A 27,189-nucleotide genomic window follows, 5' to 3' on the forward strand; every position below is an offset into this window, starting at 1 on the left:
GAGTCCAAGTGCTTGTGTAAGTTCCCAGCTGACTCCAAGCCACCCCTCACCTTGTGGTCTACGTGCCTGAGAGTCCTAGCAGGTACTGTGATGTTCTTATACCACCCAAAGACCAATAGCCTTGGCTCACAGCTATGTAACGTCCAAGATTTCCTTTAGTCCTCAGGTTAACACATTCAATTCAGCAAATATTTATTGAATATTGAATTTCTTAATCAGAGAAGCTCATTCTTGAATTTTGTTTTTCTTCCTCTTTTGCTTCCCTTTTCTGTATGTCTTTCTGTCTCCTCTCTCCCATTTCTTTCATGTATACTTTTATAAATTTTTTTAATGTTTATTTATTTTTGAGATAGAGATCATGAGCAAGGAATGGGCAGAGAGAGAGGGAGACAGAATCTGAAGCAGCTCTGAGCTATCAGCACAGAGCCTGACGTAGGGCCTGAACCCATGAACCGTGAGATCATGACCTGAGCTGAAGCCGGATGCTTAACCGACTGAGCCACCCAGGTGCCCTTCATGTAGACTTTTATTTTGTTCCCTCCAAATTTTCCTTCATTCTTAATATGAGAGTAGTCAGGGGTCACCAGTACCAATCTCAAGTAGGCATCACAAGCCAGGCACACTGCACTATGACTGAAGTTAGAATTAACCTCATTTATTTTCACAGTAAACCTGCCACCCAAGTGTCATTGCCTGCAGCTTAGCAGGCATAAGTAACTAGCCCATGGCCACCATTAGTAGTGTAAAGCTGTTTAACCTCACCTCGTTGTCAGGACATCTGCTACTTAATTAGAGCCACTCTGAAACCTATACTCATTTTATTTTGCTTGCTATAATATTAATTTATACAATATTTGTAGTAGTTTGTGGGTCTGCTTGGCTACAAATAAGTTCCTCCAGATGAATTTAGCAGTGCTCGCCCTGAACCACTGTCCTGAAAGCCTGAGCAGTAGCCTCCAGAGCCCCTCATTTACATCTTCAAAGTGCCTCCTAACTCGGTTTTTTTCTTACAGACATTGTATGCCTTTCTGCACACTACCCATTTCCTTGCTAGATTCGCAGGAAGAGTGTAGTAGAAATAGTAGAGTCAAGAAAACAGTGAATTTTTTTTTTTTTTTATCCTCGGGGCTTGTTGGATCAGAGGGAAGCATTGCCATTGACCTTTGCCTCCTAATGAGCAGTGCAGCTTCCAGAGGAGCCTCCCTTTTCTTTCTGGAAGCCTGAGCAGCTCTGCTCCTGTCACCTTGTTTTTCTAGGGTTTGAACTGCAATAGAATTCTCAGGAAAGGGAAAATATGTGAAGCCCAGGATAAAGCTTTTCAGTTTTTAGACTTTTTTTGGAAGTACCTTCTCTGTGAAGATACATTTCTTGTATTTATCTTTTGATTAAAACCGTTTCCTTTTCTTAAAATCTCATTTTAAAATTATTTGTCTCCTCCCCTCCTTGACTCTCCTTTGAATTATTTTGTAGTTATAGACATTTTAGTGCAGTCTTGTTTGACAGGATTTTTGTTTGTTTGTTTTTTATTTTGTTTTGTTTTGAGACCTATAGCCAGGAATGGACAGAGGATATTATGTATATAATTCATAGTAAAATGTGAGTGATCAAGAACTCTCAATTTCCATTCAGTCCTTCCAGGAGTAGATGTTTGTCATGTCAAATTAATTTTAATTGGTAAATTTCAGGCAGCAGTTTTTATCATCTTTTTGGGGTTTATAGATCAAGCTCTGGGAAATAATGAAAGAAAGAAAGATCTGTAGCTTTGAGTTCCCTTTTTCTAGACTGGATGAGGAAAAGGGGGGTAAAAAGTGAATAGGTAATAGAAACTAGGGAAACCAAGGTATATTAGTTTTCTATTGCTGTGTGATAACCTACCACAAACCTGGCAGCTTAAAACAACACATATTTGTATCTCAGAGTTTCCATGGGTCAGGCATTTAGGCACAGCAGTTAGGTCATCTTCTCAGGGTTTCACAAGACTGTAGTCAAAGAGTCAGCTGGCTATGTCCCTTTCTAGAGCTTTCTAGTGGAAGAAGTCCTCCTCCAAGCTCACATGACTGTTGGCAGAATTCAGTTCCTTGTGGTTGTAGGACTGAGGTCCCCATTTTCTTGCTGGCTGTCAGCAGAGGCTTCTCTCAGCTCCTAGTGGCTGCCCAGAGTTCCTATCCATATTCTTTTCCCCAGGCCCATTCACAGCATGGCATACTTCTTCAGGGGAAGTTGGAGAGTCTCTTTACAGTTGACTAAGATGAAATCTTATGTTACACATATGGGCTGACCCTCCCATCACTGTTGCCATATAATGTTGTCAAGGAGCAAATCACTGGTTCCATATCACTCAAGGTTGGGGATTATACAAGGCTTGACACCAGGGGGTGGAGATCATGGGGCCATCTTAGAATTCTGCATACTACACTAGGCCCTTGTGTTTCCCTGGTGTGAGATTCTCTGGCTAAGAATGTTGGCCATGCTGGGTATGTAAAGCTATGTATAAAAAGTCCAGAGCCTTGTACATGTGTGTTCCTAGCAGCATGTTGTGAGCTATTTATAGCAGCCAAAATGTGGAGACAACCCAAATGTCCACTGATGAATGAATGGATAAACAAAATTCCTTCTTGTTTTGTGCTACAACATGAATGAACCTTGAAGACGTTATGCAAAGTGAGTAAGTCAGACCCAAAAAGACAAATATCGTATTAATCCACTTATATGGCGTACCTAGAGTAATCAAATTTGTAGAGACATAAAGTAGAGTTGGAAGTTGCCAGGGGCTGGGAAGAGCAGAGAATGGGAGTTATTGTCTCATGGGTACAGAGTTTTAGTTTTGGAAGATGAGAAAAGTTCTGGAGATGAATGGTGATGATAATTGCAAAACAATGAGAATATACTTAATGCCACTGCACTATGCCCTTAAAAATGGTTAAAATGGTACAGTTTATATAATGTATATTTTGCCACAATTAAAACAAAAGTCCAGAGTCTTGGGGCTGACTTGACAGCATTGCCCCAGTGGCCTGGCTAGGACATGTTTCAGGTTCTGTATGGTTTCCTGGGAGAAGGGACAGGGGAGTAATGATTTTCTCATTTCTGTATTTATTTGTAATATTGCGGCAGAGAATAAGATATGGAAAAGTCCTGTGACAAACGTTAATTGATTATTGTTAATTAATCAATCATTGTTAATTATTTGATAGTAAATGATTGATTGCGCAATGAACCTTCAATGGAGTCGTGTTCCCAGTGCAGTGGGAATACAGGGAAAAGACAGTTTCAAGCTCCCTTGCATCTTCTTGTTTACAGCTGTAATTCTTAACCTTAAGTGCACATTGTGATCACCTGGGGAGTGGTAAAAAATACTGATGCTTGAGGTTCAACCACCAGGGAGTCCTATTAAATTGGTTTGAGGTTAGCGCCCTGGGTATTAGGATTTGTAAAATCTCCCCAGACGGTCGTAATGTGCAGTGACAACTGGGAGCCAGTATTTGTTATAGGAACAGGCCTCCCTGCAGCTGACTCCTGAAATGTTCAGTTTGATGATTTAAGAGCAATACTCATTACAGACTTTTAAGGGAACTATTTACCATTTCTACCTAATTACCATGCAGCACAATGATGATTATGCATATCATTGAGTGTGTCAGATTAACTTCCTTGTAAATTTTAGTTGTTTTTAACATTTCGTTATTAACCTCTGTTCTCTGATGCTCATGGGAATAGGATCATCTGCACACACGTAAGAAAGGGAGAGAGAAATCTTTGTTGTGAGCATGAAGTAACAGTGAACATGATTAGATTACAACCGTATTTAATTACATGGGCAATAGGGTAAGAAAGTTGACCGGAGAGTCATGCCCATTTTCTGATTACACATGGAATGACCTCATCTTTCACATGCTAGTTTCTCAAATAATAAACTTGTGCACTTATTTTTGTTTTCTTGTTGGTTTATTACTCAAAAGATATTTGGAAGAAGGAATTAAAGAGATGCTTCTATGCTTATTATCTGTGTCTTGTTTGGTAAGGTACTGACATTTCTTGTCTCCATCCTTTTCTCTGTACCCATAATTTTTAAACTAGGAGAAAGAAACTTTTTAAATGTATATTTATTTTTGAGAGAGAGAGAGAGAGAGAGAGAAGGAGAGAGCGAGAGAGCGTGCACAAGCGGGGGAGGGGCAGAGAGAGAGAGAGGGAGACAGAATCTGAAGCGGACTCTGCACCGTCAGCATAGAGCCCAATGCAAGGCTTGAACTTCAGGAACCTTGAGACCGTGACCTGAGCCAAAGTCGGATGCTCAGCCGACTGAGCCACCCGAGGAGGAAGAATTGGAATGTGCTTTAGCTTTCTTAATCTTGTTGAGTTCCTACTGTTTGCCAGGTGCGCTTGTAGGTTTTAGATAAATAAGAGGATGTTCAAGAAAGCATAGTCACAACATCGGAGATTGCAGTCTCTTTGGGGAAACTAAAATGTATTACAGTCTTGTGTGGTTCATATTCTAAGAGGTGGGTGTACAAAGAAAGGATGGAAGGTACTATGCCTCGTGAGATCGGGGAAAGTTTCATGGACAAGAGGATCTTGAGATGGATTTGAATGGAGGAATGGCTGGCAGGGAGACAAGGGCCTTGGCCCATTTGGGGACCTGCGAGTAGTTCAGTGGGCCAAGGGTGCTCTGAGCATGGGGAGGCCGAACAGGAGGACTGCCAATAGTTTGACCGACATTGTGTAGGGTCTCCCTTAAATAAAGGCAGTATTCAGTATAGTTTTTAGGGCTGTTTTGACTCGAAGGTTTTTATATTGCTGGTAACTTGCTGACTTATAAGAGTAATAGCTGTCCCTTAGGTAATATATTTTATGTGTAGGGCGCTGTTCTTAGAGGTTTACATTGTGAACACATTAAACTGTCATGGAAATCCTATGCCCTGTGGACTGTGTTTATTATCATTTTACAGCTGAGAAAACTGGAGATTAAATGACTTGCCCAGGGTTCTACAGTTCATGAGGGGCAGAATTAGGAATCAAACCCTGGCATTACAGCTTCAGATCTAGTGCCCTTGATAAATATGCTTTACAATATGCTTTCTATTTGTATATGTAATTAAGCTATGAAACACCACATGGGTTGTATGGCCTCAGCTTCTATGCTCACAAGAAATTCTTGAGAGATGACAGAGAAGGCAGAGGCCACTGGCCCCTGCTTTGCACTGAGCCTTATGCAAAGAAGGTTGCAGGGTTACGTGCTATGACCCAACAAAAGCAAACAGTGGGAACAGAGGCCTCTAATATTCAGGACCAGAGAAAGAAGATGGAGCACCCTATATACCAAGAACTGTTGGTGGACTTTGACAAGTCAAACTTCCCGAAGCAGCTTAGAGAACAGAAATGTATTGCTTCCAAGAATGTCGGTTATGAAAGTGGGGGATGTAAAAGGATTACAGGAAAGATCACCGATGCTGCTGCCAATGTGCACGAACTGGAGATTCAGCCCTGCTGGAGGAACTTTGAACTGAACTGAGCCTTTTTGTTTCTCCCTGGTTTCTTTCCCATTCCACTCTTGCCCTCCATAAACGTGCCATGAGTACTGCCATTACCAGCTTCTACTGCTGCCATTTTTAAAGTATTTATTGGCAGCTTATCTTAGTTAGTGTGCATGATATTCCTAAAAAGTAGATCTGATTACCATGCTCTGTTCATGGAGGACAAGTGGGAAATTTGGAAGGGTTCAGTGACTTGTCCAAGGTTATACAGCTAGGATGTGGCAGAGCAGAGATTCGAACCTAGGATTATATATTTAATGTTTTATTTTTAGTTTTAGTTTTGAGACAGAGAAAGACAGCACGAGTGAGGGAGGGGCTGAGAGAGAGACACACATACAGAATCCAAAGCAGGCTCCAGGCTCTAAGCTGTCAGCACAAAGCCTGATGCGGGGCTCGAACCCACAAACTGTGAGTTCATGACCTGAGCTGAAGTTGGAAGCCCAACTGACTGAGCCACCCAGGCGCCCCAAAGCCATATATTTTTTTAATATTTTATTTTTTAAGGGGTGCCTGGGTAGCTCAGTCGGTTAAGTGTCTGACTCTTGGTTTCAGCTCAGGTCATGATCTCATGGTTTCATGGGTTCGAGCCCCACTTCGGGCTCTGTGCTGATTGGCGTTCTCTCTCTCCCTCTATCTCTCTGCCCCTCTCCTGCTCATGCTGTCTCTGTCTCTCTCAAAAGTAAATAAACAAACCCTAAATTTTTTTTGTTGTTTTTTAAAATTAACTTTTCAGTGAAGTACACAGATCATGAAGTGAACAAGCACAGGTAACCAACAAACAGATCAGGTAATAGAACATTCCCAGCACCACAGCCCCTCTTTCTCCCTTCTACTCTATACCCATTAACTACCTCAAAGGCAGCCATTGTCTCTACTAGTATTATTATAGGTAACTTTTTGCCTATTTTTGAATTGTATTTTAATGGATTTAAAGAGTATGTACTCTACAGAATCTAGCTTGTTTGGTTTACATAGCTAGATTCATTTATGTTAATGTTATGTAGCCGTAATTCATTAATTATACCACAGTTTATCAATTCTACTATTGTTGGGCATTTGGTTAATTTTGGTATTTAGCAATCTTGAGTGTGACTTCCATGAACATTTTTGCATGTCTCTCTCTCTGTATATGTTTACCTATATCTGTATCTCTCTCTCTATACACATTATGTCATGTATATATATGATTTATGATGGGTATATATCTAGGAGTGGAATTGCTGGGTAGTACATGGTGTCTAAGTTCACATTTAATATAGATTGTCAAACAATTTTCCCAAGTGGTTGAACAAATATATACTCCCACCAGTAATCTATGAGTATTAAATTACTCTGCATCCTCAATGGCATTTAGCATTGTCAGTCTTTTTCATTTTAGCCATTCTGGTGGGTATGTTGTGGTATCTTGCTATGGTTTGGGTTATCTTTTCCTTGATAATTAACAAGGGAGGGGCGTCTGGGTGACTCAGTGGGTTGAGTATCCAATTTCGGTTCAGGTCATGATCTCATGGTTCGTGAATTTGAGTCCCACATCCGCCTGACAGTGTTAAGCCTGTGTGGGATTCTTTCTCTCTTTCTGACCCTCCCCTACTTGTGCTCTCTCTCTTTCTCAAAATAAGTAAAGGAAAAACAAACAAACAAACAAGGGTGAGCCCTTTTTAGAAGTATATATTTTCCATTGATGTCTGTTTTTCCCCATAGCTCTGCAGTATAACTGTTGTCTTAAATTAGGTATCTATGGGGGCACCTGGGTGGCTCAGTCGGTTAAGCATCCGACTTTGGCTCGGGTCATGATCTCACGGCTTGTGAGTTCAAGCCCCACATCGGGCTCTGTGCTGACAGCTCAGAGCCTGGAGCCTGCTTCAGATTCTGTGTCTCCCTCTCCCTCTGCCCCTCCCTGCTTGTTCTCTGTCTCTCTGCCTCTCAAAGATAAGTAAACATTGAAAAAAAATTAAAAAAAAATAAATTAAGTATCTATGTATCTGTAGCTGGGTTTTTTTTGACTTTCAATTCTGTTCCCAAGGTCTTTATTGTCCATTCTGGTGCCAAGAGTATATTCTCTTAATAATTTTGATTTATAATAATTCTTGGTACCCATTACTTTAAGTCTGCCAACTTTGTTGTTGTCCTTCAGTGTTGTAATGGCTATTCTTCGGCCTTTTATGACTAAGAATTTTAGAATCAACTTGTTAATTTTCATAAATTTTTTTTCAGAATGTCAATTGGGATTTAATAGACCTTGATCAATTTTAGTAAAATTGATATCATTAAAAAATTGAGTCTTCTCATCCACATCTATGATATATGCTTCCATTTGTTTCTTTTTCATTTCTCTCAATATTTTGTACTTCTCTGTGGGGGTCTCACACACTTTTGTTACATGCAACCCTGTATAGTTGATTTTTTTATCTTGTTAAAATGATGTAATTTTTAAACTTTCATTTTTAATTATTTGATGCTGGGATATAGAAATATAATTGAATTGTTTGGAGAGCTTGTATCCAGTGAGATTGTTGAAATAACTTGTTAATTTTGATAGTTTACTTGTACATCGTTTTGAATCTCTCACTTATGCAACGTGTCTTTAGAAGGAATGGCAATTTTATTTCTTTTCCTATGCTTACATCTTTTATATTTTTCTTTTTTTTCTTTGTGATTATTTTTCCCACTCACCTTATTAAATTTGCTCAGACTTCTGGTTCAGGGTCAAATTGAAACAGCCCATTTCTGATATCTGGAGGGAAACTTTCAGTATTTTACGGTGTGAGATAATGATTTCTGTTTTTTGTTTTGTTTTGTAGATAATGTTTTATAATTTTGTAGATAATGTTCAGATTAAGGACATTCCATTCCAGTCTATTCCTAATTTGCTAAGGGCTTTTTTTAAATTTAGAAACCGGATGGCCTGGCTGTCTGTCAGAGGAGCATCTAACACTTAATCTTGGGGTCATGAGTTTGAGCCCCACATGGGGTGTGAAGATTACTTAAATAAAACTTAAAAAAATAAAATTTAGAAATAATATATAGGTGTTTAATTTTATCAAATACTTTTTCTGCATCCAATAATATTTTGCAGTTTTTTAATCCTTTATTCTTTTTGTGTGGTTAATTACATCAGTTAATTTTCAGTGTGATTTAGAATACTTACTTTATATACTTGTTTTGTTTTCTGACTTTGCACTTACCATCATTAGGGATATTAGCCTTTAATTTTTCTTTCTTGTGATGTGGGTTTTGTTCTCAGGCTATTCTCATACTATAAAGTAAGTTGGGAAAAATTATGCTTTTTTATTTTCTGGAAAAGATTATATAAGATTAATGTTATTTTTCCTTAAGTGTTTGGAAAACTTAGTGGTAGTGTCATCTGGGTCTAGAATTCCTTTTGTGAGATATTTTTATCTTTTATTTAATTTGTAATTGCTAATTTTTACTTCTTGTGTCAGATATGGTTTGTTGCATTTTTCTTGGAAGTTTTTCATTTCATCTAAATTTTCAAGAATTGGTTACACTATCCATTCATTTTTTTCATATCTATAATATCTATAGGGATGTCTCCCTTCTTATATTTGATATGGATAATTATATGTTAATATATATGTTTATATGTTAAATTATATGTTATTTATATGTTAAATTATATGTTAATATTAATAATTATAAACACATAAATTGTATGTGTTGGTTCTCTTTATTGTACTTTTTTTTCTGTTTTACTATTTTCTGCTTCCATTTCATTGTTTATTTCCTTCTCCCTTTTCTGAGTTCACCTTTTTTTCTAGCGCTTTTAGGTGGACACTTAAGTTATTCAATCTTATCTTTCTTCTTTTCTAATGTATCTCTTTAATACTGTAAGTTTCTTAGCATGATTTATGTGCTCCTCACAATTTTTGGCATGTCACATATTTATCATTTATTTCAAAATATTATCTGATTTTTCCTTCTAATTTAATCATTGATCAGAGGGCTATTTAGAAATAAATTGCTCAAAAAATGTTCAATTTTCAATTCACACTCAATTCTCAAACATTTGAGAATTTTTTGATTATGCTTTGTTATTGATTTCCCTAGCTTAATTCTACTGTATTCAAAGAACATATTTTGTATTTTTGAGACTTGCTTTATGGCCCACCATATGGTCAACATTGATGAAGGTTTTTGTGCACTTGAAAAGAATGTGTGTTCTGAATTTGTTGAATGCAATCTTTTGAAATATCAGTGAGGTCAAGAAATTAAGTTTGATAGTCAATTGTTTAGAACTATATTCTAACTAATTTTCATCAACTTTTTCCATTGGTTACTCAGAGGGATGTGTTAAAATCTCCTAATTGTGGATTCATTTATTTCTTTTTTATTTTTGTCAATTTTTTTTCTATATTTTGAGGCTATTTAATTAATTGCATACACATTTAGAAATATTTATATCTTCCTGATCATACCAATATGAAATATCCCTCTCTATTTCTGGAAATGTCATTTTTGTTGCACTCTACTTTCCAGTATCAAGAAACATTTTCTTCATAATTGGTGTTTACATAGTATAAACATCTCTTTCTACCTTCTTACTTTCAGCCTTTCTATGTCATTATCTTTAAAGCATGCTTCTTATAAGTAACACACATTTAGTATTTCCTTTTTACTCTATTTCATTTTTCAATCTGACAGTCTTTAGTGTTTAGTGTTTTTGTCTCTAAGTAAATACAAGTATTTGCATTTAACTCTAACATAATACTATTTGTTTCTTATATGTTATACTTCTTTGGTTTCTTTTTAAATTAGATGTATTATTAATTTTTTTAAGAGAGAGAGAGAGCAAGTGGAGAGGGAGAGGGAGAGAGAGAGAGAGAGAGAGAGAGAGAGAGAGAGAGAGAGAATCTTAAGCACCTGATGCTGAGCTCAATCCCACCACCCTGGGATCATGACCTGAGCTGAATTCAAGAGTCAGATACTCAACTTACTGAGCCACCCAGGATCCCTGAATTAAATATATTATTATTCCATTTTCTTTTCTGTTAGCTTCCATTGAAACATTATTTGGCTGATCTTGTAGGGGTTACCCTAAATTATAACATCTTCTATAATTTATTAAATTTCTAATGTAGATTAGTACTTGCATCACTTCCTGTACCTTAAATTATGTTTACTGCCACCCTTCCCCCTCCTCACAACTTGGCTGTGGTTCTCAAACATTGTATTTATCACATTTTATTTTATTTTATTATTTTTTATTTTTTATATGAAATTTATTGTCAACTCGGTTTCCAAACAACACACAGTGCTCATCCCACCAGGTGCCCTCCTCAATACCCATCACCCAGTTTCCCCTCTTCCCCACCACCCATCAACCCTCAGTTTGTTCTCAGTATTTAAGAGTCTCTTATGGTTTGCCTCCTTCCCTCTCTGTAACTTTTTTCCCCCTTTCCCCACCCCCCTGGTCTTCTGTTGAGTTTCTCAGGATCCACATATGAGTGTAAACATATGGTATCTGTCTTATTTCACTTGACTTATTTCACTTAGCATAACACTCTCCAGTTCCATCCACGTTGCTACACATGGCCAGATTTTATTCTTTCTCATTGTCAAGTAGTATTCCATTGTATATATAAACCACAATTTCTTTATCTATTCATCAGTTGATGGACATTTAGGCTCTTTCCATAATTTCACTGCTATAAACATTGGGGTACAAGTGCCCCTATGCATCAGCACTCCTGTATCCCTTGGGTAAATTCCTAGCAGTGCTATTGCTGGGTCATAGGGTAGATCTATTTTTAATTTTTTGAGGAACCTCCACACTGTTTTCCAGAGTGACTGTACCACTTAAACATAGCATTGCTATTATGCTATTACTTCTTTATAAAGACAAGCTTTCTTTAGTCATCCACATTATTACTTTTTCCATTGCTTCTTTCTAAAGTCTATTAGTTTCCATCTGGGATCATTTTGTTTGTGTGGAGCTCTCCACTATTATGAGTCTGTTGCCAATGGAATGACATTCTAAAGTGTATTCATTTCACTTGTATTTTTAAAGGCAATTTTCACTGGGTAAAGATACTGGAAATAGGCATTTTAAAGCTTTTTGGAGATATTCCAAATATCTGGCTTTCATTATTTCAGTTGAGGAGTAAGTCAGTTATATTGTTGGTTATTTGAGGTAATGTATCTCTTCTTTATCTGCATTGTAGATTTTTCTCTTTTTATTTGGTTTTCAGCAATTTGACTATGATGATCCTAGGTATGGTTTTTTTTAAAGATATGTTTTGTTTGGAGTTCATAGTGTATCTTGTCTGTGATTCAATATCTTTTCATGGATTTAAGAAGATTCTTAAATATGATCCCTATATATATTGTTTCAGTCCAATTCTTTCCTTTTCTTCAGGGAAGAAATTACACCTATGTCCAAATTCTCTGTGATGACTCATACGTCTTCTATGTTTTGTATTGTTTTTGTTCTTGTTGCACTATTTTCCATCCTATATTCTCTCTAACTGCCTATGTAGATATATTCTACCTGCTTATAGTATTCAGTTTCTAATCCTTTTCAGCTGTGTCTTGCAGATTTTAAATTCATCTGTCGAATTTCAAGCTTCAGATGATGTATTTTTCAGTTCTGGAATTTCCATTTGATTAAAGCAAAAAAAAACTGTGTTCTCCATTGATAGTCTCCATTTTGTTTTTGATTTTATTAAAAATAATTAAATACAATTCTATTAAAGTCTGTCTGACACCTACAATATCTTGGTCTGTTAGGTCTGTTTCTGTTGTCTTTTTTCTCTTGGTCTTCAGTCATTTGGTCTTTTCTCCTGCTATGCCTAGTAACTTTTGATATTTTGCCAGATACTCTTTAGGGAAAAACTCTAGAGAAAATTTGAGTCTCTAGATTTTGTGAACATCCTATGGAAAACACTTACCTTTGCTTCTAGAAGGCAGGCTAGGGGCAAATCATTTTAACCAAAATAGGAATTTGTCATTTTGAAGTTGGTTTTCAGTCTTTTCCAGAGCTAGCCTCTTTTGGGCTGCTGTATTTACTCATAGGTTACAGCCCTGCAGTTGTCCCATCTGAAATCTTGGATGTTTACCAGGATTCTTCCTTCATGGGGTGCCTTGAATATTGACTCTGGTCTTCCCAATCCTTTGAGACTGCCAAAATTCTGCTCAGTGCTGACTACAAATCAGCAAATGCCTTGAAGGGAAAAGCAGATACGAATGTCAAGCTCATATTATCTCTCTCTCTCTCTCTCTCTCTCTCTTTTTAATGTTTATTCATTTAGAATAATAGAGAGAGAGAGAGAGAGAGAGAGAGAGAGAACATGAGTTGGGGAGGGGAAGAGAGAGAGGGAGACAGAATCTGAAGCAGGCTGCAGGCTCTGAGCTGTCATCACAGAGCCCCATGTGGGTCTTGAGCTGGTGAACCGCCAAGATCGTGACCTGAGCTAAAGTCAGATGCCCAACCGTCTGAGCCACCCAGGTGCCCCTATATTCTCTAGTGGATCATGGCTTTTCAAGCTGTTATGTTGATAGGTCTCCAGTGCTTTCAAAGCAGGTTTGCAGTATATTAATTTAATTAGTTTTTGTAGTTGTGTGAGTAGGGAGAGTTGTTCTGATAATAGCTTGCCTATCATAGTTGTAGAAGGAGCAGTAAAGTTCATACTTGTAGGCACTGCTATCTGTTGCCTCTTAAACAGATAATTCAAGAGAAGACCCGGTCCCTCAAAGATTTATAATCTGGTTTGGAGGAAAAGTCATAGAGACAACTCTTTTCTAATAATACAATATTATAATATGGTTATTCAGTAAATTAAGTTTAAAGAATTTGAGGCCATGGACCATGTTTAATAAATTTTTATATCCAAAGTAAATGTTTGATAAAATTTTTGAATTTAATAGACATGAATATAATATTCTAAGAGTTTAGAGTAGAGTTAGAAGATTGTGTGAACTATAGCATCCTTGCCTAGATCATAATGGGATAATTATAAGGTTTGGGCTGGTTGAGGGGAGAAGAAATTAAGTTAAACTGGAGGAGAAAACAGAGGCTAAGCCTAAACATAAAGCTGGCAGGCATAGGAGACAATGAAGATACCAGCCTGTCTGTAGCAAAGGGTTTGTTTTATGAAGTGAGTACTAGATGGATGGAGTAGAGCCATGTGGTGGGAAATGGTGAATACCAGATTGTGGGATATTGATTTTCTTCTATGGGCAAAAGGGTTTTCAGACTACTTCCATGGAATGTTTGTAGAAGTTAAGCCAAAAGAAGAAGTAAATATAACAGACATTGAGGTTTGGGAAACATTGGTTTAACAGATTTGTTTACTGAAATATTTCTTTGAACTCTGAAAGTATGCATTGTAAATTTCCAAAATTGTTCAAACTCAGCACACTCTTGCTTATAAAAGAAGAGCCCTTCCTGGAACATATTTTGGGAAATTAGGCTATGTGTACATTGATGAAACACTAGCTGGAATGTTACAAGATCATGGAAGGCCCATGAAAGATGGGGCTTTCTTGGTACTGTTCACAGTTCTACTGCTTGCTCTGAGAACATGTAGCAAAAGTATTTTCTCAGTATATTAAATGAATGATTTTTTGGCTTTAGAGGATAAAGAAAAAATGAGATCAGAATGAAATCAGTTTTTTTTAGCAAGATTAATCTGATAATATAGTATAGAATAGAATATGAGGGAAAGAGGCTAGAAGCTGAAATGTTAAAAAAGAACGTATTAAAAGTTTTCCGACCTAAGATTTTTTTTTTCTTGGACTGTGGCGACATCTTTGAAAATGGGAAATAAAATGGATAACAATGATATTTTGTAAAGAGAAATGACAAGATTTGGTGATAAATTAGTTGCAGGAAGAAGTAAGTTTTCAAAGTACTCAAAAGAGTTTGTATGGCTCTGAGTCACTATAGGGCAGAAGGAATTTCTTCATTGTTTTCTTAATGTAGCCTAATGATCTGATGGATGCAGTTTTGAAGGAAGTATCCAATCCCGTGAAAGTTTACTTTATGTCTACTTTATGTTTGAGAACTTTCCGTGTAGAAAAATAGCACAAGTTTTGAAACAGTAAAGCTAGTGATGGGAAAGGGTTTGAATGAAAGATGCAGAAAAAAAAAAAAAACCCTGTTTTTAAAAATCATGCTGAATTTGGGGCACCTGGGTGGCTTAGTCAGGTAAGCGGCCAACTCTTGATTTCAGCTCAGGTCATGATCTTGCAGTTTGTGAGATCAAGCCCTGCATCAGGCTCTGAGCTGACAGCAAGGGGCCTGCTTGGGATTCTCTCTGTCCATCTCTCTGTCCTTTCCCTGCTTGTGCTAACTCATGCTCTCTGTCTCTCTCTCTCTCTCTGAAAAATAAACTTAAAAAAAAAAACTACATAAAAAAATCATGCTGAGTTTGACTGAAAGCAAGTATGTTGTGCAGAGTCTAACTTAGCCCACAAATTCACTTTTCTGCCAGCTCAATAATTCTATAACAGCTGCATATAAAGTATGTTGATTAAAACATTTGAAAGTTATGGTAATTAAGATTGGGTAATTATTTGAAGCTACTTCTCTTCCCAAAGAAAACAGAGTATTTCAGGATTATCAACAAGAGGGCCTTGGATTTGAGGAATGAACAGGTTATGAGACTGGAAATACATATTCTGTCTAGTCTAGATATGCTAAGAGTCAAAGTCTAGGAAAACCCAGACTACTACCATCACCTCCTATGTCTGATCTCACCTAGTGAGTCCCAAGGGAACTGACTGCCTTGGCTCAGAAGAGGCAGGGGATGGAATGGAAGCCATACAGGCTTCAGACTCACAGACTTGGATTTAAATCCTAGAGGGAATAAGTTGCTTGCTTTTTAGGCTACTTATCCGTAAAGTAACAATAGTGATTATTTCACAGGATGGTGATAAAGATTAAATAAGATATAAAATAGCTAGTACTATAGGCACTATGCATGCAAATATACATGAATAAATGAAAATAAAAATGAGTATTGTGTTGTAGTTTCTTAAATACACCTTCTACCAACCAACCAGATTTTCTTTCCACCTAAAAAAAAAAAAATCATGTATCATGTTATTAACATTAATCTAGGGATCTTGAGAGATGCTACACTTGTGATGATGGCAGCCAGGAGTGATAATAAAATTGATGTAATACCAATTACAGAAAACTATTCAAAAATACGTTCAAAGGTTTTACATGTAAAGTAGGGCAGTTACATGGGTCAAGTGTTGGTGGGACTAGAAGAACAATTTGTCCTTGCTGGAAAAGTTGTAAGTACTAGAATCTAAATGAGGTAAATCTAAATAGCAAAACATGGTTTTCATTAATTGTAACGTAATCTCTTTTTGCCATTACACCAGCGAGAAGAAGCTCATTACAGATGCCCTTAATAGAAATCAGTTTCTGAAGAGACTGGATCCTCAGCAGATCAAAGACATGGTGGAATGCATGTATGGTAGAAACTACCAGCAAGGGAGTTACATCATTAAGCAAGGAGAACCAGGAAACCATATCTTTGTGCTAGCAGGTGGGTTTCACAGGTTTTTCCAGTTCCAGTTCTTACATAACAAATATTTTGCCTATTGCCTTATGATTTTTTGCAAACATTTATAAAAATGCAAAACTGGTTGCTCTGTTTGTATGAAACCATAACAGAATGAGCTCATGAAATAGTAACATTGTTGACCTAATCATAATGGTGATAATATTTACTGAGTGCATTTTATGTGTCAAGCATCCTACTGAGCACTTTATAGAGAGATCTCATTTCATCTTCTCACCAACTCTGTTAGGTAAGTGCTGTTATCACCTTATTACTGATGTGGACTTTGCCACAGAAAAGTTATGTAACTTACGCAAGGCCACAAAGCTCATAAATAGTGGAGGTAGAATGCAGATGTAGATAATCTGACTCGTGTCCGTATTACTAATCACAATGCCACCTACCCAGAAACTGCAAAAAAGGTGTTTCTATTTAAAATACTGCTGCTTATGTTGACATTTTTAGGTTGTTGTAGCAGGATAAAGAAAACAATTGTTTTTGTGGTTCTGTAAAATATTTGGGTTATATACGAATGCTTTCAGAAGATGATTTAGGTACATGTAACCAACATGTGAATCAAATGGAATGCATTAAGATTAAAACTGGTGTCTTGAGAACCATTTAAATGGTTTTCTCCATATACAATTATAGGAACAGGTTTACGTGCTGGGTAGATTTTAATAATCAGATAGGCAAAGGATTTCTTAAATGCATACCAAATGCATGCCTTATAGTAGTACTCAAAAAATGATTTTTGTTAGATATAGAGACAAGAAATTATATGAACAGGGTGTATGTTTAGTGAACACCTTCTCAAATTCTGAATTGCCCCAACTTTTTGAGTTTTAGGGAAAAAGTTAAGGTGGCTTACCCAGATGGAGTGGTAAATTGAGACATGCTGTGGCCTTTTATTTTATACTGTAGTTCTTGGCAACCTAAGAATGCTTTCATGATTCTTATTTCCTTGGGGGCCTTAGGTGTAGGGCAGAAGTTGCCATTCCAAACAAATTAATAAATATGTATTGTTGTATTTATACCATATAAAAGATTGTTTTCATATGCTCTGATTCCTTAGGCATGCTATTGTCATAAATATTGGTGTTTATTTGCTATAAATGTCTCTGTAGACACCCCTAAAATTATACAGTCATTCTCAAGAAATTATTCTCCCAAGAATTATTCTAATTCTATGGTCTGAATTTAGCCAACCTTCAAGTTTTTGGGGACAGATAATCCAGGGCAGTTTCCCCATCTTTCAACTTTTCTCTTGGCCATTTCATTTCTACTTTAGCAACACCAGAAACTCTGGCATGAAAAAATAGATCATTAACTCAACAAATTTTTATGGAAGCTGTTAGGAAAAGATGAGAAACTCATGTCAGCCCATCTTGTTCCTTGCCGATAACTCCAATGAAAGACTAGGGAAGAGAAGAGTTAGAACAGAAGCCAGCATCAGTACAGTCATTGAAATCAGGGTTACAGCACACATGGAAATGAAAATTGGACAGTTTCTTATTTGAATAAATTATGGTGTTATCTCAGGACTGACTTGCCTGATTTAACTGATTGGGCAAATTAGTTAATTAAAAATCTCCCTTTTATAATATATGGCATGAATAGCAAATACTAAAAGCATATTTAGCTTAAACTTTGATATTCCATATAATTCTTTAGTATTTCCCAAGTCCCATGGGTCATACTCAAATAGAAAAAAAAAAACTTTAAATGCATTGAGACCCATGATACAAACTTGACGGTACCACTAAGTGGTTTCAGTGGAATTTAGTTGTAATGAGAAATTATTAAATTTTGTATTATATCTGTAGGATTTGGAGCCAATGCAGCTTTTTTTCTTATTATAATGTAAGTTCTATCAGAATAAGTAATTTAAAAATTTTCCTCAACATTTTTATTCATTTTTTGAGAGACAGAGAGACACAGAGTGTGTGTGTGGGGGTGGGGGGGAGGGGCAGAGAGAGAGGGAGACACAGAATCCGAAGCAGGCTCCAGGCTCTGAGCCATCAGCACAGAGCCCAACGCGGGGCTCCAACCCACAAACCCGCGAGATCATGATCTGAGCCGAAGTAGGCTGCTTACTGACTGACCTGCCCAGGCGCCCCCAGAATAAGTATCTTTTGTGTCTCTTTGGCAGTTGTACCAGTTCCTGCTACAACATAGGTACTCAAATCAGATTTGGTGAATGAATGGCTGGGCAGAGATGATTCAGAGCTGCTTAGTGGTGAACTAGGAGAAGGAAAGATGAACTCTTCAAGGGAAAGAGAATAACCCACCATTTTTTCCCCCTCGAAGAATGGAGGTCTCTTTTGCATGTAGCTTTTTGTTAGGTAAGGTTTTATTTACGCTCATTTTCAAAAGGAAATGAGAAGAGAATCACTGGGGCCAAATAATTGTGAGGAGGTGGCCTCAAATACTGCCTCTCCCTTTCCTTGATAGGGACTCTTCTTTCTCATTTTTATAAGACTTTATTTTTTCTAGAGCAGTTTTAGGTATGCAACAAAATTTGGAAGGAAATACAGAAATTTTTCCATATATCCCTTGTCCCCACACAGCCATGGTCTCCACCATTATCAACATCACTCACCAGAATGGCGCCTTTTTTTTTTTTAATCAAGGATGAGCCTATATTGATATATCATCAAAGTTTACCATAAGTTGCTGTTGTACCTTCTATGGGTTTAGAGAAATGTATAATGACATTTATCCATCATTATAAAATCATGCAGAGTATTTTCACCATCCTAAAAATTCTCTGTGCTCTGCCTGTTTTTCTCCCCAGACCCTATCCCTGGCAACCACTGATCTTTTCATTTTCTCCATAGTTTCCCCTTTTCCAGAATGTCATATTGCTGGAATTACACAGTATGTAGCTTTTTTAAATTGAATTCTTTCACTTAGTTGTATATGCACTTGAGGCTCCTCCTTGTCTTTTTGTGGCCTAATAGCATCTTCCTTCCTTCCATTCTTTCTTTCTTTCTTTCTTTCTTTCTTTCTTTCTTTCTTTCTTTCTTTCTTTCTTTCTTTCTTTCTTTCTTTCTCTTTCTTTCTTTCTTCCTTTCTTTTTCTTTTTTTCTTTTCTTTTCTTTTTTTTTGAGCAACAGGCAAAAGTTCATTAAGAATACAAGATTAGAAAGGAAGACTAGTAGGAAAGCTCTCACTCTCTTTCCAGAGAGGGGATATTCGAAAGTGAATGCCCCTAAAGCTCATTTCTTTTTAAGTACTGAATAATATTCCATTGGCTGGATGTAACAGTTTCTCTGTTCATCCATTAAAGGACATCTTTGTCATTTCTAAGTTTTGGCAGTTATAAATAAAGCTTTTGTAAATATCTGTGTGCAGGTTTTTGTGTGGATCAGAGGTTTGAACTCCTTTGGGTAAAATGCTAAGGAGGGCAATGGCTGCATTGTATGGTAAGATTATGTTTAATGGAAGAAAGTGCCAAACTGTCTTCCAAAGTGACTGTCTCGTTTTACATTCCCATCGGCAATGTAGGAGAGTTCCCCTTGTTCCATGTGCTCACTACCATTGGGTGTTGTCAGTGTTCCAGGTTTTTGTCATTCTACTAGGTGTGTGGTGGTATTTTACTGTTGTTTTAATCTGCATTTCTCTGATGACGCATGATGTGGGGCATCATTTCATATGCTTATTTACCATCTGTCTATCTTCTTTGGTGAGCATCTGTTAAAGCTCCTTGGCCCATTTTTTAATCAGATTGTTTGTTTTCTTGCTGTTGAGTTGTTAGGGGTTTTTGTATATTTTGCCAAACATACTTTTATCACGTGTGTCTTTTTGCAAAAATATTTTCTTACAGTCTGTGGCTTGTCTTCTAATTCTCTTGATACTGTTTTTCTCATGCACTTTTCTTAGCAGCTGTCATTTATTACTTCATGTCAGTGATTGAGGGTTTAGACAACAATGCAGGCATGGTGAAGTTACTTACCCAAGGTTACACAGCCAATGATTGGACAGGGCCAGGCTGTCTGACTCCAGGGCGCATGCGTTTCTAATTATGACAAGTTAGTCCTTCTGTTAGTGTGGACAGCTAGGATGTGTTTTCAAGACATACAGTAATTGTTGTGTTCCTTGGACAAAAGAAATAGTTTTATGTGCTACATTTTCTTGGGGTAGAATGAATTTTAAATACAACACTTGCCATCCACTGCTTCTGGAGAAGAACTTTGTAGCAATGATAATAACATTAACAATAGCTAACACTAACATAGCATTTTCTGTGTGTTAGCCATTGTTCTAAGTTCCCTACCTATGTTAACTAATTTAATTCTCACAGCAACTATCTGAGGTAAATATTATTATTATTATTATTATTATCCCCATTACTGACAAAGAACCCCAGGCAGAGTAGGGAACCCCTTTCTTTCAAAGTGATCAGCTAATAGAGAGTAAGTGGGAGAGCTGCTTTTAGTCTGCACTGTCAACCACTATATTATAATGAGAATCATAAGAGATCTTGCCTGTATGCTTTGTGTACTTTCTGATTGTCTTACTTTTGTAATTTATTTGGATTATTTGTGTTTTTTCTTAAATTCTGCTTGACAGAGGGTCGACTAGAGGTGTTCCAAGGGGAGAGATTGCTGTCATCCATCCCTATGTGGACCACGTTTGGGGAGCTAGCCATTTTATACAACTGTACAAGAACTGCCTCTGTGAAAGGTAGCGGGATGAAAGGCTCTATTTTTGAATTGTTACACAATGTTTATGACAATCTAAGTCACTACTATTGCCTGCTGAGTATTTCTGTCTCCCATTGTGCCCCATGTGCTCTTGTTAAAAGAAATGCTATGCTTACAAAAGAATTTATATTGAAGCACTTGTCTAAATCATTCAAATTTAAGAGAACTTTTCCTTCAGATACCTGCATATGAAATATGAAAATGGCTTTCTATTATTGAATTATTCCAATATTTGCTTTAATTACCACTTCGCTTTTTTTTCTGTGTAAACATCTGCCTTTGGTTCATCCAGAATGTTAGCTTTTCATTCTCTGTGATGTTCCAAACATATTATAAACCAGAAAAATTAATGAAACCAATGAAAATATATAAATAGCCAAAGGGAGGTGAATTAATTAATGAGAGTTTTCCTGAGTGACTCCTGGGATTAGTTTAAGGGTTCTTGTTTTTATTGACATTATTCATGGTTATCTTGGGCATGAATACTTGGATGTGTTTCTCAGTGGTTAGGACTGGGTTAAGTGTCTTAGAATTGCTGCAGTTTTGATTAAAAAATGCAGATTCTGGGGCTTCACTCCAAACAGAAATCAGAATCTCTGGCAATGGAGCTTAGGGATCTGAATTTTTTTTTAAGTTTTTTTTTTTTAATGTTTATTTATTTTTTAGGAGGGGAGGGACAGAGAGGGAGGGGGACAAAAATCTGAAGCAGGCTCCAGGCTCCAAACTATCAGCACAGAGCCCAATGCGGGGCTTGAACTCACAAACTGTGAGATCATGACCTGAGCTGAAGGCAGATGCTTAACCTATTGAGCCACCCAGGTGCCCTGTATGGATTTGTATTTTTAGCAAGAATGTCAAGATAAATCTAATTCATTCCAAAATTTAGTAAACCAAAGCTTTGGATTTTGATTTATTTTATAGGCCCTCATTACTTCTTTTTTTTTTTTTAAATACAATTGTAACTTCATCTAGATTTTTTAGAGCTGCTACTTCTGCTCTTCTTCCTGTTTAGATTGTATTCTTGCTTTCTATGTCTTTCCTATAAAAAAATTGTCTCAAACACTGTTTTGCATAATTTCTATGAAAATGATTTGTATGTACTTTATACAAAAGTAACCATAGAGATCCTTAAAAATATATTGGCTCTCATTAGCTACAATGTCTGAACAGCATAAAAATACATAAAAACATACTCATACACTCAGATCTTTAACTTTCAATTATCTACTTGTGAATTCTTCACTTTCTGGATTAGCTACAGGCTGGCTGGTTTTCTGTTGTATCACAGCACAAATCTGAAATACATCCTGATGATGTAGTATGTAATTAGGAATTGCAAACTAATTTTGATATCATCCTAAGCAAAACATAATTAGAAAGGAAATCTTTTGCTACTCACTTCCAAATCATGGTTCATTTCAAAGCCAAAGATGATTTTATAAAATTACCCACTATTTATATCACTGCTTCCTTCCATTTGCATGTTAAATAATGCAATTTCCAAGAAATATCATTTGATGGGAATATATGAAAAATTTATCAATTAACATTTTGGACTGTTTTCTTAATGTGGGGCTAAACAATATTTTATTATTTTCTTGATTTTTCTAAAGCTATTACCAATGTTAAAACTTGGGCACTAGATCGAGAGGTATTCCAGAATATAATGAGAAGGACAGCTCAAGCTAGAGATGAACAGTACAGAAACTTCCTCAGAAGGTAAGAATAACACATTGTTGGAAAGAGTAGAAGATGGTGTACTTATATTGTGGCTATGTTGGTTTTATCACAGTAATTACTTTACTAGAGCTTTCCTCATTTAAGCAATTTCCACATGACTAAACCAAAGGAACAAAAGTATTCCCTTGCAGTAAAGGCCACTATATTGAAAAAATATATTCTTAATTCCAATTAGCCTTGCACACTGATTTATTTATCTTTCACTAATTTTGCCCTTGTATTGATGGAGTCCTTGTATATAGTATAGAAAAATGTGTAAAAAGTCTTAAAATATTCATCTGGGTTGCTCAGTTGACTTTGAAAGATAGCCTATAATTTGGAAGTGGATAGCAAAAGATCATCTTTCTAATAATGCTTTGCTTAGACTAATATTAAAATTAATTTATTTTGCTATCTTTAATTGCTTTACCTGACACATTATTTTTCTCATTTATATAACCACACCATCTTCCAAATTACTATTATTTGTAACAAATTAACTTGCCAGAAATGTCACTGTGTGTGTCTTGATGACACAGATCCTTGGAACATATTTTGTGACCTGTTCTGTACCCCCAACAACTTGGATACATCAATTTAGAAAGAAACAAATACCTATCTAACTGAAAAAGTCAGTTATGCATATACAAAGTTTGTTTGTTTTTTTGGAGAATATACATTCTTTTTTTTATTAATTTTTTTAACGTTTTTTATTTATTTTTGAGACAGAGAGAGATAGAGCATGAACGGGGAGGGGCAGAGAGAGAGGGAGACACAGAATCGGAAGCAGGCTCCAGGCTCTGAGCCATCAGCCCAGAGCCCGACGCGGGGCTTGAACTCACGGACTGTGAGATCGTGACCTGAGTGAAGTCGGACGCTTAACCGACTGAGCCACCCAGGCGCCCCTGGAGAATATACATTCTTTAAACTATTTCTGTGTTATTTTTTTTTTGGGGGGGGGTGACAATATCTAAAGCTTCAATACATACTGTAATGAAATGTTACCCATGCTAAGTGGTAATAATAATAAAATATCCCACAATTTCCAAAAATAAATTCTAAGCTCTTTTTAATATTAGTGATTTTACTTTGCATAACTAGCCTAGTATATAGCAAGGACTCAATAAATATTGATCGAATGTCTTTTTAATCATCAGTAGAACATTGTAGGTGTTGAGGGTTCTCCTACAGAATCTTGCTGATTTGCCCTCCCCAGAGATAATATTGACTCCCGGCAGAGAGCTGCAATAATGATAAGTAAGTGCCTTACCTATATGCCAACCAATGCCTTAGCTATCATGTTGTGGGCTCTACCTGAGTATAGGTAATCTAAATATCCAGTAACTGAGCAATACAGGTCAGCATTTAAAGCTAATGAACTACACTCATGCAAAGGCCAAAGGGGGATAAATAACTCAACCAGTCCTTGTGGGTTGCCTCTGAATGTGTGAGATAAAACTTGAATTACTAGGGATAGCATTTCATTCCCTTGGAGTCTAGAGTGTTCTGTCTCAGTAGAAGGACCGAGGAGAATTTACTAGTACGTAAACCTTCTTTCCTTTTGTCTTCCTTTTGTTATCTGATTCATCCATTCAAACAAATACTTATTGCTAGGCGCTAAATATTGTGGATTCAGTGGTGACCCAGATAAACCTTATTGCTTTTTTTATAGTGGGGAGACAGACAAAAGATTTTTCCTCATATCAGTTTCCTCACTAATCCCCAAAAGTGATAGTTTATAGAAGAGAATTTTCACTAACATCGTAGACTCCCGTTTGGACCAGAAGTAGAACTTTCACAATGAAGAATATGTTAATCAGTGACAAGTTCTGCTTACCATTTTACCTTTCATTCACAGGAAGGTAGATTAGAAACAGGCATTTCTCTTTGTTTCATAATATACAATGAGCTCTTTCTTTTTCCATTTACATCTTTTCATTTTGAAGTATGTGATATCTAGAAAAGTTACATAGTACATATGTAAGTTTTAAAACATAATAACAAAAATGCCCAATCTAAGAAGTGGAGCATTGGCAAAATTGGAAGTTCTTTTCCTGTGGTCCCCATTCATTTCCCGGCCTCCTACATGCGTCTCCATGGAGTGGCCTGTATTCTGAAGTTTAGAAATCATTCCTTGGTAGTCTTTATTACTTTGTCTCTAGCTTGATTTAATTAACCTATTTTTCAACTTTAAAAAGTGTTATTTTTGCAACTCAACTTTTTATTCAATCTTTTTTTCCAATTTTTTTTTTTTTCTATTTCATCCATATGGTTAAGTTCAGTCATTTCTCCTGTTTTAGAGTTTGGTTATCTGACTCTGCTACAGTGTATTTATCTGTTCTTCAATTGGGGCATGTTCTAGTGTTCTGCAATTACAAATGATTCTGATACAAACATTCTTAGCCTCGTGTCCTGGCCACGTGCCTCCCTGTGAACATGCCCAAGGATCAACTAGAGCTATTATTTTAAAAAATTGGATCCAATTATGTATTTTTGGAGTAGCATCATTTTTTCTTTAGGGGTGTCAAATTTTAGATGGTGGGAAATATGTTTGTATCTTACAGTAATTATGTCAACGGTCCCGAGTAAAAATGGGTAAAGTAGAGGAGAAATTTCTTCAAAGGAACAATTTAATCATTTGATTGGCTAATCATACTGAGTGGAATTTCTGATGTTTTTTCTCAAGTAATAACTTTCAGTAATCCATTTCATTCCTGATATTATTACTATATGTAAAAATGTTCCTATTACGTGCCCCTGGCTACCATTAATTTTAAAAGTTGGTACAGTATGATTAATAATCAAGATGATTTCCATGCTAATTCCTACATTCCCCCTGGATTCAGCCTTTACTTAATTACACAGATTTAGATGAAAATCATACCCTCCTCTGAAAGCAGAGCTCCTCACCCATGCTAATAAAAGACATACTGAGATGTGGCAAGAAACACATTTCTGGGTGTAATTCACTCTGAAAACCAACAACAAATATAAAGTGTTTTTTTCCTTCCAAACAGACAAAATAAGATTTTTTTCCCTTTGTAGTATCTTACTGTCTTTACTTATTTGCCTATGATAAATATCTGTGATTACATGTGGTTATATAATTTCAATGTATTTGAAATTCAGTTGTTTATGTGTGATATATTTTGGAGATTTACTTTGGAAAAATTAAAGTGCATTATGTATTTTTTAGATGCAGGTAAAGGTTTTTTGAACTACATAGAAGTGCATATTTAATTCAGGAAGATAATTAAAGGTTTCTTTTTAATTTTGAAGTGTATCCTTGCTGAAGAATTTACCTGAAGATAAATTAACCAAGATCATTGACTGCTTGGAAGTGGTAAGAAATTTTAAAGGAAAAAATACATTTTATTAAATGACTTTATTTAAAAATTTTTTTCTTAATGTTTTTATTTTTGACAGAGAGAGACAGAATGTGAGTGGGGGAGGGACAGAGAGAGAGGGAGACACAGAATCTGAAACAGGCTCCAGGCTTTGAGCTGTCAGCACAGAGGCCAACACAGGGCTTGAACCCACAAACTGTGAGATCATGACCTGAGCTAAAGTCAGATGCTCAACTGACCGAGCCACACAGGCACCCCTTATTTAAAGACTTTATAATTTAGTTGTTATTAGCACTGTAAATGAAAAAAAGGAAACGATGGTAGGTGGCCTGTCTGCAGAGACCAGGAGCCTTTTTCTATTGTGTAAAACCTTAGACCAGCTCAGGGAATTAAGGGGCTGGGATGGGTTTAGGCCACTCTTCTGAAATGTATAAAAGGAAATTGGATTTGCATGTGTAAAATGACACTTGATTTACATACTCTAACCTTTTTAGTATATTTTGTGAAACTAATCTGCCTTACTCAAGAGGCATTTGATTTTCTGCAGTTAACATCACAATCCCCTGTAGAGTTTTCCTAGTATAAAGGAGTCAATGATGTTTCATTAGGTAATGGTGTAGAGGAGGATATATTGGAGCTTTAGGGGACAGCTTTCTGAATCAGGCTATGAAACAAGTCCATATTTGAAAACTCTACACCATGAAAAGACATTTTAAAACCCTCTGCATTTAAGAAGCACTTTACCTATTTTAACATCTAGGGGAAAACAGCATAATGGAATGTGTTCAAAAACTCATATGAGGCATCACCCAGATGGTTGGTTCTAGTCCAAGACTAGCCAAGTTTTTTTGTGAATAAATCTTTTATAACATGTACCTTGGATTCTAATGATATGCATTCTGTGAAACCTCTTCAGATTTCAGAGATTAAAATTCAAAGCAAGAAATTTCTCTCTGATTTTTGGTGTGTGTGTGCAGGGGGGGGGGGGGGGGGGGTTAATTTCATTGAAACCAAAATGGCTTTAATGGAATTTGAAGGAGGTAAGGAATAATAAAGAAGTCACATGTTGACTTTAAGTGTTTATAAAGCTGTTCTCAGTGGGAGATATAAAAGTCTCTGCAAGACTGATTGTTGACAGATTCATGCCTCTGTCAATCACAGTATACAATGCAAACTAATATCTGTTGAGAAGGGAGCACTGACCATTTTATCCTTAAGTGTAAGTGACACCAGTAATGTTTCTATTTACAATTCATGGAACCTCTCCAGCAGTTTATCAAGGACAGGCCGTGATGACACAGTGCCTGGCCTTGTGTCCCCAGAGTGTTCAGAAATGAAGTCATTTTCA

At 36.5% G+C, this 27,189-nt stretch overlaps 1 protein-coding gene across 5 annotated transcripts in view; it reads left to right on the forward strand.

Moving 5' to 3' along the window:
- PRKG2 (protein kinase cGMP-dependent 2) overlaps positions 1–27,189 on the forward strand; it is a 103,917-nt gene that overhangs the window by 16,944 nt on the left and 59,784 nt on the right. For 4 of the 5 annotated variants that reach the window (XM_058722131.1, XM_058722128.1, XM_058722127.1 and 1 more), the window contains 4 exons: positions 15,885–16,051; positions 20,642–20,755; positions 22,389–22,494; positions 25,774–25,837. In XM_058722131.1, coding sequence (XP_058578114.1) covers positions 15,961–16,051; positions 20,642–20,755; positions 22,389–22,494; positions 25,774–25,837 — 375 coding nt within the window. In that variant the 5' untranslated portion in view covers positions 15,885–15,960. Of the gene's footprint in view, positions 1–14,594; positions 14,698–15,884; positions 16,052–20,641; positions 20,756–22,388; positions 22,495–25,773; positions 25,838–27,189 lie in introns of those variants that run through there. The other variant, XM_058722130.1, reaches the window with a different exon arrangement.

This window comes from Neofelis nebulosa, chromosome 3, assembly GCF_028018385.1.
Source record: "Neofelis nebulosa isolate mNeoNeb1 chromosome 3, mNeoNeb1.pri, whole genome shotgun sequence".
NCBI lineage: Eukaryota > Metazoa > Chordata > Mammalia > Carnivora > Felidae > Neofelis > Neofelis nebulosa.